The sequence below is a fragment of the Pinus tabuliformis genome, chromosome 6, assembly GCF_031772625.1.
Source record: "Pinus tabuliformis cultivar Carrire ecotype Pingquan chromosome 6, CPIR1, whole genome shotgun sequence".
In the NCBI taxonomy this organism is placed as follows: Eukaryota; Viridiplantae; Streptophyta; class Pinopsida; order Pinales; family Pinaceae; genus Pinus; species Pinus tabuliformis.
Window position 1 is genome coordinate 879390175 of NC_142292.1, and position 20498 is coordinate 879410672.

At 38.7% G+C, this 20498-nt stretch overlaps 1 protein-coding gene across 2 annotated transcripts in view; it reads left to right on the top strand.

Annotated features, from left to right (window-relative positions):
• Positions 1–20498, top strand: part of LOC149261685 (putative thimet oligopeptidase) — a 439851-nt gene that overhangs the window by 232955 nt on the left and 186398 nt on the right. For both annotated transcript variants that reach the window (XR_016258489.1, XM_089422600.1), the window contains exon 7: positions 19179–19259. Coding sequence is in view for 1 of the 2 variants with exons in the window: in XM_089422600.1 (XP_089278726.1) it covers positions 19179–19259 (81 nt within the window). In the remaining variant the exon portion in view is untranslated. The remainder of the gene's footprint in view (positions 1–19178; positions 19260–20498) is intronic.

Consider the following 20498-nt stretch of genomic DNA (forward strand, 5'->3'; position numbering starts at 1 on the left):
TCAGAAATTTCAGCGCCCCAACAGATTTTGGATTTTTGCACTAGAAGACTGCGCTGCTTCTGCGTGAGCCCTTTTGGCTCTGCGTGGGCCCTTCTGGCCTAGCGTCAACCCCTCCTAGGTCTGCACTGCCTCCTCCTGGTGTCTCTCTGCCTCTCTACTGCTGATCCTGGGTCCTGGAGAAGATACTCCAACCCAACTATCCTTGCCCCTCACTGCAAAAGCTTACTATCGAAAATCTCCCGACAGCTGCTCTGCTTCAGAAAATCGTCTCTGAACTCTTTCTGTGTGTTTTCCAAATGCCCCTCAAGTCTCCTCTTATAATCCTTTTGTTGAAAACCAACGACCCAGATTAAATCATAATCAATGGCTCTGATCATTTTGGCTTGATCCTCGTCTTCTTCTAGAAGTTACACCTACAATTAGATTAATACCCATTAATATTTTTAATTTCCTAAGTTTAGACTTAGGGTCTCGTTAAAAAATATTAATTATTTTAATAAAATTGTCTGTGGGTGGAATTCTCAAAACTCTTTTTGGGTTCTTTGGAATACATGTGCCCAAGCCTCCGTGCAAAATTTGAGTCTTAGAGCACATCCGATGCTACCCCAAATCAATAGATGGATTCCAGGCCGATGACCACTCCTATGATCACCAACCTCAAGAAGTTGAGGAGCTCCGACTCTAGTCTCGTGGATCCTACCTCATATCAATAGTTGGTGGGCTCCTTGATGTGTTTGGTAAATACTAGGCCAGATATATGTTTTGCAATGAACATTCTTAGTTAGTTTCAGTTGGAGCCTTGTCATGATCATTGGATAGCTGCCAAACATATATTGAGGTATCTTCGTGGCACTATACATCACTGCCTAAAGTATGATAGTAAGGAAGTGAAGCTAATTGGCTTCATAGACTCTGATTGGGGTGGCAGTGAGACCGATGGAAGGAGCTAGACTAGAGGATGCTTTAGTTTGGGAGCTGCTATGATCTTATGGATGAGCAAGAAGCAAAATCCTGTTGCATTGAGTAGTGCCGAGGCAGAATATGTGGCTACATGTGAAGTAGGAAAAGAGGCTGTTTGGTTAAGGAAGTTTCTAACAGATTTGTTCAAGAAGTCTCTGGGCCCTACTGTGATTAATTGTGACAATCAAAGTTGTATCAAGATGTATGGAGATCCCGTGTTTCATTCGAGGACAAAACATATAATAAGTTCCACTTTATTAGGAACTTGGTGCAAGATGGGATCGTGAAGTTAGAGTATGTCCCGACAGAAGAACAGGTAGCAGACATACTGTCAGAGGATCTTCCTAATAAGAAGTTTGAATATCTAAGGAACCTGCTGGGTTTGGTAGATATTGGTGATTGTATTGATGATAAGGAAATGGAAGAGATTTGTTGAGGCTTTGCGAGTGAAGCATTGCCTAGGGAGACATCAGGCCAATACTCTGTGTTGATGTTTAGATCCCGAAGTTGAAAAGGTGGTGTTGGTTATTGAGTTCTATTTTTGTTACACACCTGTATGTTTGGGTTGGTGGTTAGCAAGTAAGCCTAATGGTACCTAGAGGGACTGAAAGCTTGAGTCCACCTTGGTCCCACTTGGATAGATTGCCCTGGTCAGGAATCTAGTCCATGGCATTGCGGTGCCTAAAAATTCTTCATGTTTTCATGTAGTTCTAGATCTTCCATTTTATGTGTACATTATGAATACCTCCCTAGTTAAGAGGGAGTGTTAGAAAATGTAACTATGTTCGGTCTTCAATAATGTACTTGAGTCATTATGAAATGTACTTGTCAAAAGAATAAAGAAAATAATTTTTATTATTGTAACAATGATTTATTAATGCATGGGTTTCATGCTTGGGTCATCATTATATTAGTCAGAGTCCCCATTGTGGACTCCTAGGATTAATATTGAGTTTATAGAGTCATTGTACACTCAAGGAGACCCTTCTTGCGCTTTTGAATCATGTAAAAAGGTTTTGGATCAAGTCAATTATGAATTATGTACCCTCCACATCATGTCGGCCTAAAAGAGATCAAGTCGGTGTAAGGACCCTCATTCGACCCACAAGAAGCCTATATATACAAGGAGGTCAAAGTCATTTGGAGCATTCACTCTTAAGCAAGTTCGATATCTCAAGAAGAGCTGGAGAAGTGTGAAGTTTGTTGCCGGGAGGTTGAAAGAAGTGCAATTTTGGGGAAGTCTATAGAGAGAAAGTTGAGTTTTTGGTGCCTTTCTCTCTTTGTTTTGTGGTCTGGGTTGGGAGAGCAAAGTCTCCTAATATTTCGCTATTGTCGGAAGCTGCTACCTAGTCGAAGTTGCTAGAAGGAGTCGAAGATCTGGGAGGCTGACATGGTGTGGAGGGAAAGTTTGGTCTTGGTCTAGGGTAAAGAGTCTCAAAGAATACTATTGAAAGGAAGAATTATCTTGGCTGGGTTTTCCCCTCAAGGGGGGTTTTGCCCTGGCATGTGCCTATATCTTGTGTCTCTTGTTTTGTGATCTTTATACACACATAATATGGTAATTTCTTGATGAAAGATAAGATAATAAATAAGTAAAAGAAGCCAACGCTCTCACAAGTAATTATAAAGAAAGGAGAATCAAACCCTCATATAATATCTTTGATTTTCCAACAGTAGGCTCCAAAATTCAAGCGCAAGCAAAATTTTGGAGGGTGTTTGTCGCAGCGACAACAGGTTGCTACTAGTGAAACAAATAGGACATTGAATGGGAAGCGGGCCTTAGGGAAGTTGTGAGATAAATGGCCTTGTGTAGGTTTGCGACCTAACAAACAAGGAATCAGTAGTGAAGCAGTTACGAAGAGCAGGCAGAATGCCTAAACTTGGGATATGTGGCTTTGATACCATGTTACGCTAAGGAATAACTTTCGAACTTGGATCCCATTGCATTAATGAGAACAAAATTATATAACATTAGAGAGCGAGCTTTGGGATTCATCTATCAAGGCCGATTCCTATTCTAATTGGTCATATTTCCCTTTATTTACATATTTATGACTTATTGACCCAATCCCCATGGATTAGGTGTGTAACAGATATGTTAAGCGTTTTCTATCTTACTTTAATGCTTAGATGGCTATATTGATGATGAAGATCCCAGTATAGGCAACAATTTTGAAGATATGTAGCTGTTGTAGTATGATTTTTTTTTGATGCTAGAGGCGATCTAGAGCCTCTTTGTTGATATATTTTTTCTTTAGAGGTGTATTGTACTCAGTGCTATATTGGTTATATGTATCCTTGCTATATATATGAGAAACTTTGCATATTTGTCTATAATGGTTTGGATTCATATGGATGCACATGGATATTATGTTGTTTTTCAAACTTTGAATGTTTATGTATTTTTTGGTTGACTGGGTTTTTAGTCCAATTTTTTTGGATTCAGTTCGATTCCAAGTTTTGAGGTGATTGGTTCGACAATCGGTTTAGTTTAGATAACATTGATTTGCATCGATCTGAGCTTATTCCTCAATATCATTTTCCTATTCATGTTATTGCTTTGGAAAAGATCCACTAGAGCTTTAAACTTCTCTCTTGCCGACTGTTTCTCAAACAAGGTGAAGAATCAAATGGTCCTTCACTGCATCTAGGATCACTCAGCAAGCTCGGATATCCTTCTTCTTATGAGTTGCTATTTTTTGCGGATTTGTTAATGAAGGAATTACCTTGTCAACTACTTCTCAAAAGTCATTTCTGTTCAAAATCAAACTAATGCCTGTTTTCCAAGACAAGAAGTTTGATCTCCCATGCAATTTGTCTTTGAACTTGAGATTTGTTGGTTCCATATTCTAGATCTGAACAAATTGTTGTGGATTTGTGCTTAGTCTTTGTACCACCCAAAAGATTTACTGCTAGTTTATAAATCTGCCTTTGATTTGCAATTTAGATTTGGAAATTGCCCTCCTCGTCAGATTGTGTGCTTTGATACCATGTTAAAGTTTTCTAACCCCAATAAATTGGTAAATTACTTCCTATTAATTTCCTTGCTAAAAATAAATTTTGAGTTTTTCTCACTGAATAAAATGCACCCGCTAGGATTTTTAAGTGGTAAAACAAATCATAGCAGAAGCGAATGAAACCACTTTCTGTACGTGCATGGAAATATTTTTTCCCTTCAAATCAACTTTTTATTAAAGTGATATCAAAGCTTACAAGGGCTCCCTTACTAGGAAAATTTTCCACTTATAAAGTAATGCAAGCTACAAGAAAATTTCCAAAATTAATAGGGCAATTGCATGTCTTATATAGTCCCTCCAATAACCCTTGAATTGCTGTTGGTTAGTCTGCGAGTTGTAGAACTTGTACAACTTGTGCTATATGTTGTACAACCACCCTCGACCTCCACTTTGCGCCCTCGACTTGCTGTGCAATTGTCATATGCCTTTCTTTGCACCCTTCGTCGATTGACCTAACAAGTACGGTCACCCTTTCTCCCTCTAAGGCGTACGACCACAACTTAATTGATCTCTACTGCTGCAAATTACTCTTGATGTCTTCTATGGCTTGATCAGTAGATGAAACTCGTTTGTCACCCTTGTTGAGATCACTCAATGTCTCTCTTGTGTCTTTCACCTTCATCTAGCTTTTCCTTTAAAATCTTGAATTATTTATCAAATCAATTAACCATTGATGACCACGTCTTGAAGTCTCAATCAACGGTTTAGATTCATCTAATTCACTAGTGTAAAAATGTTTACATTTCATTCAATTAAACTCACTTTTATGAAAGGCACTTGACTTTAATAATTCATTTAATTTAAGTTAATCTGCTAAGGTCAAGACTTTGGACATCTTCCACGCGTTTTGACACATAGACTTGTGCAGATTTACCTATTTGAGCTACAAACATCAATGTAATTCATGCATAAACAACTTAAATCTGCTTCCAATTCCATTGATTGTCAAACAAATGTTGGAAATATTGAGAGGGGGGTTGAAATAATATTTCATCCAATCAATAATTTTACCTGTTCAAAACATAAGCTAGTCTATTAGAATCACAAAATATAAACCATGCAAGGACACAAGAATTCGAAGTACTTGAATGTTTTAGATTAGCTTCAATTTTTACAATGATGAGGACACCAATCCTCCTCTACAAATTCATTTTCCAACTTGGCAAATGAGGACATCAATCCTTTTGTACAAGCCCAAGCTCCAACCTGGCAATAGAATGAAGACACAATCCTCTTGAGCAAGCCCAAGCTCCAACCTGGCAATAAAATGAAGACACCAATCCTCCTCAGGCACCAACTTGTCAACAATCCCTTGATCTTCTGTAAATTACATGTACATACCTCTCTTTAATTACTGTCAATCTAGCATCTTGGCCTTCTTACTAGATTTGAGAAATCTCATTGATTTGATTGTTAGACAAACCTACAAGCCCACAATACAAAATTGCGTTCAAGAATCCCATGGAAATGTCTGTATAGGTTCGTACGAGCATGATTTAGCTTTGTATAGGTCATATTTAGTGCCGTATAGGTATGATTTAAATTGATGTCTTTCGTACAAGTGTACGGCAACTAAAACTCCCTTGGAAACTTGATTTTAGTAGCTATAGGATTTGTATGATCAGTTCCATGCGATATTCCCTTTGTGGTTGTATGGATCTTCTTGGTGGCTCTTGTTGGAAATTGTAACTATGTTATTGTATGTGTATTGTAAAAGCAAAAGAAAAGAAAAATATATAAAAGCATGGGTTTCATGCTCTATTTCTTTTTGTCGAATAGTCCAAACATTTTCTTCATGCTCTAGGGTTTATTGAGTCAATATAGTCCTTGTCATATGTGTAAGACCCTTATGGGCACATTGTATCAAGAAAGAACCATTAAATTTGATTTTTAAAGTGTCAATTGTGGACTCCCAACACCAAGTCAGTCCTACTAGTGAAGTCAACCCAAAAGAAGCCCATTCGATCACTCAAGATGAGTATATATTAGAAGAGAATTCAACCTAATGTGACTTCAATCCAATCAAGTTCGATATGCATCTAGGATCAAAAGAAAATAAGAGAAAAAGGCTAGAAGACAAAAGAAGAATCCAAGTGAAAGGGAAGGAACCCTAATTCTGACCTAATCTAGCTCACACATGCAAAATTTCTTAGGACTTGTGTGAATTGTAGGGCCGAAGATTGCAGGCCAAGTTGCAGAGTTGAACCAGGGAGCCGAATTTTTGTCAAGTTGCAGAAAGACTCTTTGACTTTTGTTGACTTTGATTCTTTGAAGGAAAACTTTGACTCTTTGAAGGAAGACTTTGATTCTTGAAGGAAATATCCTTGAAGGAAGACTTTGACTCTTTGAATTTAGCATCTTAAAGAAGACTTTGATTTCTTCAAGAAAGACATTGAAGAAAGAAGATATTTTTGGAGGGCTAACTTGGTATTTGGTGGAAGTCTTGATCAAGTACTTGTTGTCTCATTTTGATTTGGTTCTATAATAGAAGAAGAGCTTGATTGTGTTTTCCCCTAGAAGAGGGGTTTTGCCTTGGCTGAGAGCTTATATACTGTGTTCTATTGTGATCTTTATGTTCCTTTTGATTTGATAGTTTCTTGATGAAGAGAAGATAAAAGAAGACAACATAAAAATGATCACAAGTTCTTACCAAAGTAAGAAAATATTTTCTTCCTTTCGATTTTCTAAAAACTCTCATATGTAATTAATTTGTTTTTGACTAATGAAATTGTTAAAATTGGCAACTAGGGCCAAACTCCATGTGGGTCATCTTATTTATGGTAGCTGATATTTTTCTTGGATCCCTTTCATAGAGGGTTGTAGGAATGATCTAAAGATCATCCGATTCCGATAAGTATTCATGGAGTTATGAATTTATTTGTGTTATAAGACAATTCGTCAAGGTCGGCCAGCAACCAAATAAACCCCTCATGTGCTCAACGTTTTAGTATAAAAGGAGATGACTTGAGAGTCATTTTACACACAACTTCTCTCTTGATTTCTCTCCACTTGTCTTGGGTTTTAGTGTGAGAGAAATCTAGGAGGAAGTAGCCCTAACGCAGTCCTAAGGAGGATGATCTAGCTCTCAACGCAGTTATGGAGGAGAGATCTAAACGCTGCCCTATGGAGAAGCCCTAATGCTGCCCTATGGAGAAGAGCTAACACTGCCCTATGGAGAAGCCCTAATGCTGCCCTATGGAGAAGAGCTAACGCTGCCCTATGGAGAAGAGCTAACGCTGCCCTATGGAGAAGCCCTAACGCTGCCCTTTGGAGAAGCCCTAACATAACCTATGAAGAGGTATACACAGTCAAGAAGGGCAGCAATGTAAGCCCTCAACGCAGATTAGAAAAGGGTCTCTACCCTAGATGGATGCCCTAGAACCTTAACGCAGTCTATGGAAGAATGAAAGCTCTAACCGCAGCAAGAGAGGAAGGATCTTAGACAGCGTGGAGGAGGCCCGAGTTCCTCAATGGAGGCCGAGTTAATTACTGGAGCAGTAGCCTGTTTTTGGGTCACTTTGGTGGAGGCCTAGAGGCTGTCTTGGATGCCGCAGACTGCTCTTGAGGGCCGAAGGCATGAGGAACTGTTTCGTGGGGATAGAACCCTTGGAAAGGGCTACAGCAGCAAGGGATAGGCTTGCTGTAGCAAGCCGCAGTCCCTTATACACCTACAGGTCTACGTTAAGGATAACAAGGAGGGCGTAAGGGCTAGTTGTGACTGCTGGGGTATAACAAGCCAACGTGTGGTTTAGGAATGCTGGAGAAGGGTGATCATAGCCTTGGGACAGATGTTGTGAAGGCTGTCCAAACAACTGTTAGAATACCCTTACCAGTCCAACAATGTGGCAATCAGAGAATCCCCTAACAGTGAATTGATGTAAGTGCAACAACATGATATAATAAGGTGTGACAACATTGTAATAAGGGTGCAACACAGTGATGATGAATGCTGCAATAAGGTGCAGCATGAGGGACAACAAGCATGTAAGGGACAACAAGCATGCAAGGGACAACAAGCATGCAAGGGACAACAAGCATGCAAGGGACAACAAGCATGCAAGGGACAACAAGCAAGCAAGGTACAACAAGCATGCAAGGTACAACAAGCAAACAATGGGACAACAAGCATGGACAACATGGTTCAACCATGGCACATGGGACAACAGTGCAACATTAGGTGCAACAGTCATGAGGTGCAGCATTGTGATGATGGGTGCAACATGGTGCAACACGGTGAGGTGCAACATGATGACGAGATGCAGCACGATGATAGGTGAAGGAGTCACCTTGGAGAATCAGTTGAAGCAGCATGTCTTCAACTGATCTCATGTATCATCTTCTTAGAGATGATCTATGCTCTTATCTAGATAAGTCAAAATGTTGACTTCTGTTGTAAATGTACTATCTCTCTCTCTCTCTCTGCTGAACTATTGAAGAACATATAAGAAGAATTGATCAAGGGTTTCCCCACATTGGGGTTTGTCCCTGGCTAGCGCCACATCTTGTGTCCTCTTGTCTTGGCTTGTCTTCTGCGATTTATGTTTATGTTCTATCTGCAGTTTACTTTAATGCTGATGTGATTGCTAACCTGGAAAAGATATTGAGCTAACTGTGAAAATTGAAATAAATTGCTCTAAGCATAGAACATACCTAAAATTAACAGAAATGTGATGGTTGAATGGCAATTGTACATTCATATGATTTGGTCCATATCATTGTTCCTTAAAAAATTCTTTTTCCTTTTCTTTAGAATCACAAAGCAAGGTTCCCTTTGAAAAAAATAATTGTAATTAGAAATTAAAACGATTCAGTGAAAACTTTTTGGCTCTTTGATGTGTTACACTAACAAGCCCTCCATCTGTCTCTTCTTACTTATTAGTCCCTACGTCTTCACACTCACATAGACTTCATGGGATCGAAATTGTTGAGTCGCAAGAGTGGAAGCCTTGTCTTTTAAAGGCAACTTTGACCAAGAACTTTGAGCTTGCAGCAGCAGAACTTTGATCTTGAAGCAACAACAGAAACTTCGACCTAGTGGCAACTTCGACCTAGTAGCAACTTCGATCTTGTAGAACTTCGACCTAGAAGCAATAGCAACACTTCAACCTAGAGACAATAGAAATTTCGACCTTGATGAAGCAACAAAAACTTGACCTTGATGCAAAACTTTGACCTTCTAGCAGTGGCCTAGTAAATTCACACATGTGAGAGAGAGATGACCCAAAAGCTTCGATTTTCTTCTCAAGAAAATCTCCTTCTACTTATTTTGCAATTTCATATTCTTCTGCTTCCCTTTCTTGAATATCGAACTTGGTTAAGTGATCCTCCAAATGAATCAAACTGCCCTTATTTATAGCCTCTTATGCGGGTCGAATTACCTTGATGTAGGCTGACTTGATCAGGTGAGGGCTGACTTGGTGTGGAGGTGACAAATGACTTAAATTATTTTTACATGATCCAAAAGCCCAAGAAGGGTCTTATCAAATGGACGATGACTCTAATGACTCAAGACCAGAGTTTTAAAAATGGCTGAACCGATTTGGAATTGGCCGAGTTGATCGAGACGGACCCCTACCTGGGCCAACTCGGTACAAAAACTGGGCCAAAGGCTGATCTGTTACCGAATCGGCCGTTCGGTAACAGACCGGTCGGCTCGGCTAAGTCCAAATTAGTTCGACCATTTTGTAAAACACTTGCAGCCTACAGGTAACATAGATACTATGGGCTACTTGTACCATAGTGGGGGCACTTAAATGAGGAGTTGAAAAAAATTCAATGAATATCTTTACTAAAGACTAGTACTGAAAACAAAGTGCCAAACAAGTAAATTTTCACAACAAGACAATGCAACAATAACCTTTATTGTTAAGATCCAGACAAGAGGTGAAACTAGGCAGCAAAATGTCACATGATTGTCACATCAAGCTTAAAAATGACTTCCTAATGGCAACTCATTTCATAACAACAAAAGGCATTTTTGGGAACAAAAAAGCTGCCAGATTGGCATGTGCCCTTTGTCACTCAATGACATGCATTTCTTATCTGTACAAGAGACCAAGCAACTTTGTGTTGGGAGTCAGGATAGACAGAGCAGAGCACCTCCTCGTATCCATGGTAATGTAGTGACTAGTGACTAGTGATGTTTTTTTGTAGAGGCCATTTAGAGCCTCCTTGGTTATGTGTTTTTGTTCCGATCTCTATATATTACATGTATTGGACAGTGCACTGGGTTCCATTTTGATATAATGGATATATTCATGAGCCTACTTTGATCTTATGTTGTCTTCTCTATATTCTAATGCTTTGTGTTTGGAAACATGAATGAAAATATTTAAAATTATGTTTTTTTATAAAAAATAAATATTTAATGTATTTTTACAAAGACCGAGTCATTGAAATCAACTAGGCCGAGTTGATACCAACTCGGAGTCAAAGTCGACCCTCTACCAGTTCAGAGTCTGAATTGGAGTTCTAAAACATTGGTTGAGAGCCATGGGCCTCCACAGCAGTAGACAACACTCCATGGATCCTCGTGGATGTTTAGAGCAGTGTTTTAAAAACCGGCCGAACCGATGTGGAATTGGCCGAGTCGACCGAGCCGGACCCTTGCCCAGGTTGGCTTGCTACAAAAACCGGTTCAAAGGCTGGTCTGTTACTGAACTGGTTGAGCCAGACACTGATTCCGCTGGTTCGGTAATAGACCGGCTGGTTTGGCCGAGTCCAACTTAAACTGGCCGAGCCAGTCAAACCTGGTCAGCAATGGAATTTGGAGGGAAAGCAGACTCCAAACTTGGTTATTTTTTGGTTTTAGGTTTTTGCTTGTCCATCTAACCTCTCCCAAGCCTATACAAGCTACCCAACCCCCTCATTGCACCTGCTAGTGCTACTACTTCTATAGTTGCAGTTGGATATCGTGATGAGGAGGAGGAGCCATGGGTTTCCCTGTTTGACTCTGGTTTAGATCTGAGCCAGATGATGTTGGCTTCTCTAGCAGTAGCCAGTAGTTACTAGTGACTAGTGATGTTTTACTTTTGTTGTAGAGGCCATTTAGAGCCTCCTTGGTTATGTGTTTTTTTGTTTTTTTTCTCTGATCTCTATATCATGTATGTATTGGACAGTGCACTGGGTGACATTATGATTTAATGGATATATTCATGAGCCTACTTTGATCATATGTTGTCTTCTCTCTATTTTTTAATGCTTTGTGTTCGGAAAAATTATTGGAAATCTTTAAAATTATGTTTTTTCATAAAAAAATAAATATTTAATGTATTTTTTACAACGACCGAGTCATTGAATCAAACCAGCCGAGTCGATATCGAGTCGGAGTCGGAGTCAGAGTCAGAGTCAACCCTCGGTCAGTTCTGAACCCGAGTCAGAGCTTTAAAACATTGCTCAAGACAAAACCTAGAAGTCCTCAATGGGTATTTGGCCTATAACATGATGACCCTGTTGAAGAATCTAAGGCAGGGAGTTAATGAGATTATTCTTACATGATAACTATTTGTGAGGCATTTTAACTTTAGTTTATTAGCACAATCTTTTCTTGATATCATTAGTGTGTGTAGTTCATACTTCATCAAATAGCTATCAGAACAAAGTGACAAGAACACAAGAAATTGGCATTTTGCCAGGGCCAAAACCTCTTCCTCTTGGAGAGGAAAACCCACACAAAATTCTTCTTATAGGGATTCCTATTGACGAACACCAAGACCATGACCCTTGATTTACTGAGCCACTCTAAGACCAAGACACCAATCATCTTGCTGAGATCATCATCATTACAACTGCTTTATTGAAGTCTTCATTACTGCACCTTCACAGAGATATTCATTATAACAATGATATCATTATTGTTGCTTCATTGTTCACTGAGATCATCTCTGTTGCTGTAATACTATTATTGTACCTTTATCAAGGTTTTCACCATACCAACGAGATCTTTGTGTATATGTGATCTGCACCTAAATCCACGAAAATCATGATAGCTGTATAACCTTGTGACTATGTCTCCCTGTATCGAGATCTTCCCTGCCACAACTATGTCAGGACTGAATTGTTGAGAGCCGAGACTTGTGACTGCGTTTGATCTATGTTATGATTGTGTTGACTATGCAAAGACGTGATCGTGTGGAGGCCGAGACACAAAGGTATGTGCAAATATCACTCCATTGAATCTAGTGAGACTATCACAAAATATTTCGAGATAGTATGTGGGATCACAATTATACCGAGACAGAGTATGTTGTGCATTATGGCGTGATCATAGTTGAGCCGAGACATGGTGTCTTCATCAAGCACCAAGACAGAGTGTCTTCATCGAGCACCGAGATAGAGCTTTTCACTGAGCACCGAGACAGACTGTGTGTCACAGTGTTGTATCATCGAGATCATATATCAAGATTCTATCACTGTGTGTCACAGTTTTGTATCACCGAGATCATGTATTGAGTATATCACTGTTTTGTATGACTGAGATACTATCTTCCTGTATCATACGAAGTCTTAGAGTGATCCGAGGTTGTGTATATTTCATTGATCACTCTAGCTGCATATATATATAGTTATTTGACCATGTATGCAAGCTGACATGAGCTAGTGAACCGTTGCGTCCTTATGTTGAGCCAACATGTCATCTATATATACTTTGAAGCCGACTTGACTGTCTTTCACATCGTTTTCGCAGGCAAACTTCTTCTTTGGAGGATGGTGCTTGTCTTGGAGGGCTACTTGACACTAGGTTGACCCATGTATATTACATAGATGCTCAAGAAGAGCTCTTTAACATGATTTTGACTCTTTGACTTTCCTAGACCTATGGAATGAGCAAGAAATTCACTCATATAATTTACAAAAATAATATTTCTTTTTCTTGACAAGTACAAAGATCAAAATTACATTGACAAATACCGAACCTAGTTACACTTTTCTTCAACACTCCCTCTGAACTAGGGAGGTATTTACAATGGTACTTGGTGATTCTGAATCTAAAGAATCTCAATTGGTAATCCCATTTGTAAAGCATCACATCAACCAACATTGTCAAACTGCAAGGCCTTGACTAACAGCTCCATCTCTCCATCAGACCATGAGCTACAATGCTAGCGAGACCAATGATTTATAGACACCTTCATCACTGTCTCTCAAGGTACATACCCACCCAGGTGTTCACAAGTATGACCTTCTAGGACTATTCTTATCTTGGGTTCCCAGCCCTCAAAGAATATCGATCATCTTGCTTACTCTTAACTTGGATGCCCTACACATCCTCAAAGAGTATCGGATGCCAGATGATTACCCAACCCTCCATTCTTTCTTCCCAGGTGAAGACAAGAATGTTGTGTCTATCGTATGCCTACATTTCTATTCATGGCGTTCCCCTAGACTTACGACTGTTAGTCCTGGTCTAGTGCATGACACATGAAATAAAAAAACACAACTGTTACTCGTTTCTAATCAGGGGTGATCTAGTTCAAGCTCCCTCTTGATCAGGGACCTGTCAGAGCTTCCTCTTAGCTAGGGACTCTTTAATACATCAACAACTTCTTCTTTGTGGGTCCTTCAGCTGCTTGATCAATTTCTTTCCTTGATGTCATGAAATTCAGTCGAGCTTCTTCCTTGTAGGGCTTTGGCCATCCATCACTTTCCTTCTTGGTTTGTCATGTCATTCCTTTCTTCATGGAAAGTGGCATCCTTGATATGTATTTGGAACCTTTGTCATATGGCTACTTCTTCCTCATCATGTTACTTTCAGGAATTTCCATCCACCACATGAATGTTGGTTGTACTTGTACTTACAATTCTTGTTCCAGTAGCCCTGCATGAACTCATCCAGATATTACTCAAGAAATCAAAACATAACATTAAATCAAATCGTACCTTTCAAGATGGCTCTTCATCATGACATATTCATGTAGGTATCAACATCTTGCATACATGTTGACATATCTCCAAAGATATTCATTGTCAAGGGTCTCCATCTTTTCCAGAGCCTTCATATCTTTTTGGGAGATTTCTTAGTCAAATCTTCTTGGTCCTTTGGATGTTGATTGCCTTCATCATGCTTGCATATCTCACGATCTCTTCCTTCCTCACACATTCCTTTCCCAAGAGCTTTCAATCAGAGTTTCTTAGTTGTAGTCAACCACCTCATACTTCATATGAGGACATATTATGTTGATTTCATCTAGTGTGACTTATGCCTTTCTGCATCCTTTCAGAGGAGGAGATCCTTTTCCCTCGATCATGCTTCTTACGATAGAAGTGATGATCTATATTACCTGCAACCATATGACATGACATTATAAAAATTAAATACAAGCATACATACCTCATTTTATCTTTAGGTCATCTAGGCTTCTTCCAGCAACTTCCCTGATTGAAGTGTCTTCAATCCCTTGATCTGCTTCATCTCTTATGACATCATACCATCATCCCATAAATTCCATAAGTTGGAGTTCTTGATGAAACACTTGCTTCCTCTCTTGATTAGTGAATCTTCCGACTAGGATTCTATCAGAGAATTTTGAGGATCTTGTATATCCTCATATGGCAGATGTTTCCCTTTGACTTGATGTATGATGAGACCTGTCCTGGATGACTTCTTCCTTTGCTTCAATGTCCAATGAGGGTCCCAAGAGTTATGTCCTTCATGTTCGACTGTCATGGATTTTGTTTTCCATGATTCCCATGGTGATGCCACGAGCTCTTGCTTCTAATGCTTTCATGATGCCACGATGCATCTTAATATCATGGCCATATCTAAAGATTTAGGAGCTTATGATAGGACCCCTTTTGTGAGGGAGGCCATCTAATCATAGTGGAGATCTGTTGCTCCCTCTTTCCTTGGCCCTTTTCTTCAGCTTCCTCCATCTTTCGGCGATATGAACTTCTTTCCATATTCTTTTCATAGCATTGAACCTTATACTATTCTTGTTTTGTTTGAGGACCAAAATTCCGTTCCTTTCTACACATGATTGAGTTCTTTAACCTTTAATACTTTTGTCTGCAACTTGTCTTTCTCTATTTAGCATAGAGACCACAAATTGCCGGATGAGGTAACCTTCTTGTTCGTTGACATTTGTTACCTTGCTTATCAATGATGACTACCTTCTTATCATCTTTCCCAGATCTCTCAATTGAGATCTCATGAAGATATTCCTTCATTCTTTGATACCTTTATTTTTGTGTAGGTCTAAGTGATGTGACCTTCTTTACTACAATTTCAGAGAGTATATCTTCTAGCATTTCATATATCTCTCTTTATGTCTCCTCTTCTGCTACATAGGCATGAGAGGACCTTTGAGTGATTTCATACAAATCCTATGAGTCTCTTGTTGCATTCAAACAATCCTTGACCTTCAGAGACCTTTCCATTGACATCAATGACTTTTCTTTTCCATGAGGATTATGACGATCCTCCTTATTCTATGCAAGGACTTTTGATGACTCATCAACCTGTAGGTCTCCTTGCAATCATGAAGTCATTTTACCAAATTGATTAATGAAAAGTACTTACTTGATTTGTGAAGACAAAATCTTCACCTTGATCATGTTGATGAAGAAGATGTATGAGGGCTTCTTCTTGGATGATCTTCTTTCAAATGAGAAAGCCTTTCCTCAATAGAGAGGTTGCTCCTTTTCATGAGGGTGATTTGCTACTCCATCAGATGATCTTCTTTCATGGTGTGGATCAAGATTACTGCTAGGGTTTCAACTTTCTCCAAGCTAATGTGATCTTCGTTTTGAAATCCTTTGAGCTATCTTGATTTATAGACATTTTGATGAGAGTCTTGGTGGCCTTTCGATGATGACTGTGGAGACACAAGTTCTTGCTGTTGTAGATTGTCTCCTTGATTGCATAGACAAAAACCCTTGCTGATATAGACTGTTGTTGTAGATTGTTAGGGTTTGATCAAGATTAGGGTTTGATCTTGCAATGTAGATCTTGATATCCTTTCAACTTGATTTGATGCTCTGCTAGAAACTTGGTCCTTGAAATGTCTCTTTTCTGCCCTTCCTTTGACTGCAACCATAACTCCGATACCATGTTGAAGAATTTAGGGCAGGGAGTTAATGAGATTCTTCTTACATGATAACTATTTGTGAGGCATATTAACTTTAGTTTACTAGCACAATCTTTTCTTGATATCATTAGTGTGTATATTTCTTACTTCATCAAATAGCTATCAGAACAAAGACAAGAACTCAAGAAATTGGCATTTTGCCAGGGCCAAAACCTCTCTCTTTTAGAGAGGAAAACCCACACAAAATTCTTCTTATATAGATTCCTATTAACGAACACCAAGACCACGACCCTTGATTTACTGAGCCACTCGAAGACCATGACACCAATCATCTTGACGAGATCATCATTATTACAACTGCTTTACTGAAGTCTTCATTACTGCACCTTCACAGAGATATTCATTATAACAATGATATCATTATTGCTGCTTCATTGTTTCGCTGAGATCATCTCTGTTGCTATAATACTATTATTGTACCTCCATCAAGGTTTTCACCATACCACCAAGATCTCTGTGTATATGCGGTCTGCACCTAAATCCACGAAAATCATGATAGCTGTATAACCTTGTGACTATGTCTCCCTGTATCGAGATCTTCCCTGCCACAACTATGTCAGGATTGGATTATTGAGAGCCGAGACTTGTGACTGCGTTTGATCTGTGTTATGACTGTGTTGACTCTGTGAAGACGTGATCATGTGCAGGCCGAGACACAGAGGTATGTGCATATCATTCCATTGAATCTAGTGAGATTATGACAAAATGTCTCGAGATAGTATGTAGGATCACGATTATACCGAGACAGAGTATGTTGTGCATTATGGTGTGATCATAGTTAAGCCGAGACATAGTGTCTTCATCGAGCACCGAGACAGAGTGTCTTCATCGAGCACCGAGACAGAGCTTTTCACCGAGCAACGAGACAGAGTTTTTCGCCGAGACCATATATCGAGATTCTGTCACTGTGTTTCACAGTTTTGTATCACCGAGATCATGTATTGAGTATATCATTGTTTTGTATTACCGAGATACTATCTTCCTGTATCATATGAAGTCTTAGAGTGATTTGAGGTTGTGTATATTTCGTTGATCACTCTAGCTGTATATATATATATATAGTTATTTGACCATGTATGCAAGTCGACGTGAGCTAGTGAACCGTTGCGTCCTTTTGTTGACCCGACATGTCATCTATATATACTTTGAAGCCAACTTGACTATCTTTCACATTGTTTTCCCAAGCAGACTTCTTCTTTGGAGGATGGTGCTTGTCTTGGAGGGCTACTTGACACTAGGTTGACCCATGTACATTACATAGATGCTCAAGAAGAGCTATTTAAGATGATTTTGACTCTTTGACTTTCCTAGACCCCTATGGAATGAGCAAGAAACTCACTCATATACTTTACAAAAATAATATTTCTTTTTCATGACAGGTACAAAGATCAAAATTACATTGACAAATACCGAACCTAGTTACACTTTTCTTCAACAGACCCAAGCATGAAACCCATGCTTTAATAAGTAGTAATAATAATAATAATAATTTCTTTTTCTTTCTTTTGATAAATACATTTCATTATGATTCAAATACAATTACGAAGACTGAGCCTAGTTACATTCTTCAACACAAGATCACGATCAAAACCCCTCTTTCTTCTAGGGCACCCCATAATCCATATCAAATGCCCAAATACAAACAAGCATAAGCATGCAATTGCAAAATGAATAAAGTAACTTTTGATCGGAAACTCACCTTCATCCATGTGCTCATGCTAGATGGGTGAGAAGTATACGGTTGATGTAGGTGGTGGAGATCTAATGGCACAGCATCGGCTAGTCGTGGCTGTTAGGGGCTGCATGGCTGGCTGGCTGGATGTGAGGAATGGGAGAAAATTTTTCTCGTATAGGGGTACCCATTGTGGTGGGTAACAGTTTTCTCATCCAAAACCTCAACCCCTCACTTCAAACACTCTCATGAACTCAAAGCACAAAAGCACACTTGCCATTTCATTTTCAGATTGAAGGGAGAAGCAGTCCAAAAGTGAACAAGAAGAAAGATAAGGATTTTGGATATTTCTTGTGGCAAATTCATGGGCAGTGATAAACAGCAGGATTAGAGACTTGGCTTGAGAAAATGAATCAGCTATGTTGTTTTTACCAATTTTTGGAAGTGCCACTGGGAAATTTTTGAATATAGGTTGTGCTTTGTTTAAGATTCAAGACCTATCAATGTCAATTTCAGTTGATATTTGATCAAGTTTACTGTTTTCCTAATTATTGCTAGACTGTTCGATGTTCAATGAGAATTTTGAATCATGAATGCTGATTGATAATAAATATATATTGTGCATTTTTGTTGTTGTTTGTTGTACAAAGTCCATTTCTTTATAGGAATGATGTATTTCATCTTGAAAATGGTATTATGGTATCATGAACATTGTTAATTTATAGTAATTCGTCATTCCAGTTATATGTATATAAGTTTTTACACGTATTACGCTTGACAAACCCGTCCCCTTCTTCAAAAAGTGTTTGCAACTGCCCCCGAACCTACATACCCAAGGAACTTAGGTTTTACCTACATTGTTGTGCTTGTTTCTGGGATGGAAAATGAGGTAATTGCAATGTTTGGCTTTCTTGGATGATATTTTTTCCGCATGAACTTGACTAATTTCTGGAGTTTCCTTGGATTTGATTATTTCCACATGTGAACATTTTCAAATTTCTGTCCACCCAGATGCAATCAGTCATTTTTCTTAATAATTAGTGGGAGATGTAATGGTCTAAAATCTGTCATTTATGGTCATCATCTTTTGAACATTTGATTGGCAGGATTGCACATTTGTTGTTTTCTGCTTAGGAATCTTGGTGGCTGTATGCTTAATTGTAGGTTATATGGCATAATAATAAATAGAACCTGAGTTATGTAACATGGCAGTATGTAAAGTGAACAGAAATTTTACAAAGAACTTATCTCTGAAACGTTTGGGATTCTTAACAAGTCTTTTGAGCTTGGTCTTGTTGGTTATGATCTCATTATTCATAACAGTGGAGGAAACATTTCATTTCTTGTTCCATTTACCTTTAGGTACATAGCACTTGATCACATAGGTCAACATATATGACCAAGATATGATAAGATTATTTTTGTGCATATTTGTTGACAAAGGTTGGAGCAACTAGGAAGGCTGTGGCAGTAGCAAAAGATCAAAGATGCTTGACGGAGAATACAAAGATCCTTGAAGAATTGGTAAAAGCTGATAGAATGATTCCTATTTTGATTGATGCACGTTTAGTCTATTTTTTAGTTTTCTTCATAATGCAAAGCAGGTCTCTGAGTGGGTTTTCCTTTGGGTTATTTTTATATGACTGAATGTCTAATTTTACTGGAATTTAAGGCATGATAATGGTAGCTGATATCTCTTTATAATTTTTTTATTTTTCTATTTTTTATTTTTAATTTTTAATTTTTACTTTTTTTATTTATATTGTGGGGGGGGGGGGGGGGTTAATTATTACTAAAATAAATGATATTGTGATAATTTTAGGGCTAAAAAGTTCTCTGCTGTAGATAACTGTTTTTTTATACTAATTTATAACAATTTTCACATTTCATTCACCCCATATCATTATAAGCAATTATAAAGTGAGAACATTCACATTAACAATGCAGTGGAACAATAAGGAGCATTAGAAGAAAAACATACACAATAGAGACATCAGGATTTAGGTCAGAGACTAGGGCAAAAACCCCACAAGGGGGAAAACCCAAAATCAATTCTTTTTCTTAAATATTTATCAAATGTTCAGCTGAGATACAAAGTACAATAAGAATGAGACATGAGTTTTCATCGCATTAGGCCTCCTAGGGCCAACCTTGGAATCAAGGAGGCATTCACAAGCCCTCCACAAGACCTCTTATAGGTCTGCCTCCATATCGCTGTCATAAGAGCATAGATCTCAATATGTATACATGATGTAATGTTCCTAAACAGGAAATTAAGTGATAATCCAATTAAACAAACCGTGCAACAATGGAAAATTAAAAACATTTAGCAAATGCCCATGAGACACTGTAATACTAGAACTGCTGACCCATATATTATAAAATATGAGAGCATGAGTACAATATATAAATGGAGTAGTGCACCTGGGCTTGCCTAAAGGACAAGCTGGACCAAATCCAGGGGGTAGAATAGCTGGAAAGATGGCTGCTCAGCTGCTGCTCTACTATGCTCTGCGCTGTCCCAGTAAACTGTTGATCTACTGACTTCGGCTTGTTGGAAAGTGCCCAGAATTTTTTTCCCTTTTAGCCTTAGATTCCTTGGACAAAACCCAGAAAAACCCACAAGAGAATTTCTCTGATTTTGACTTTGGATTTTTGGCCTCTTGGGAGTTGCTTTCCGACTACTGCTGCCAAATTCAATTTGCAAGAAACAGCGTGCAAATCCACCTAGAAACACTCCTAAAATGCTGCTTTCCCCTGTAC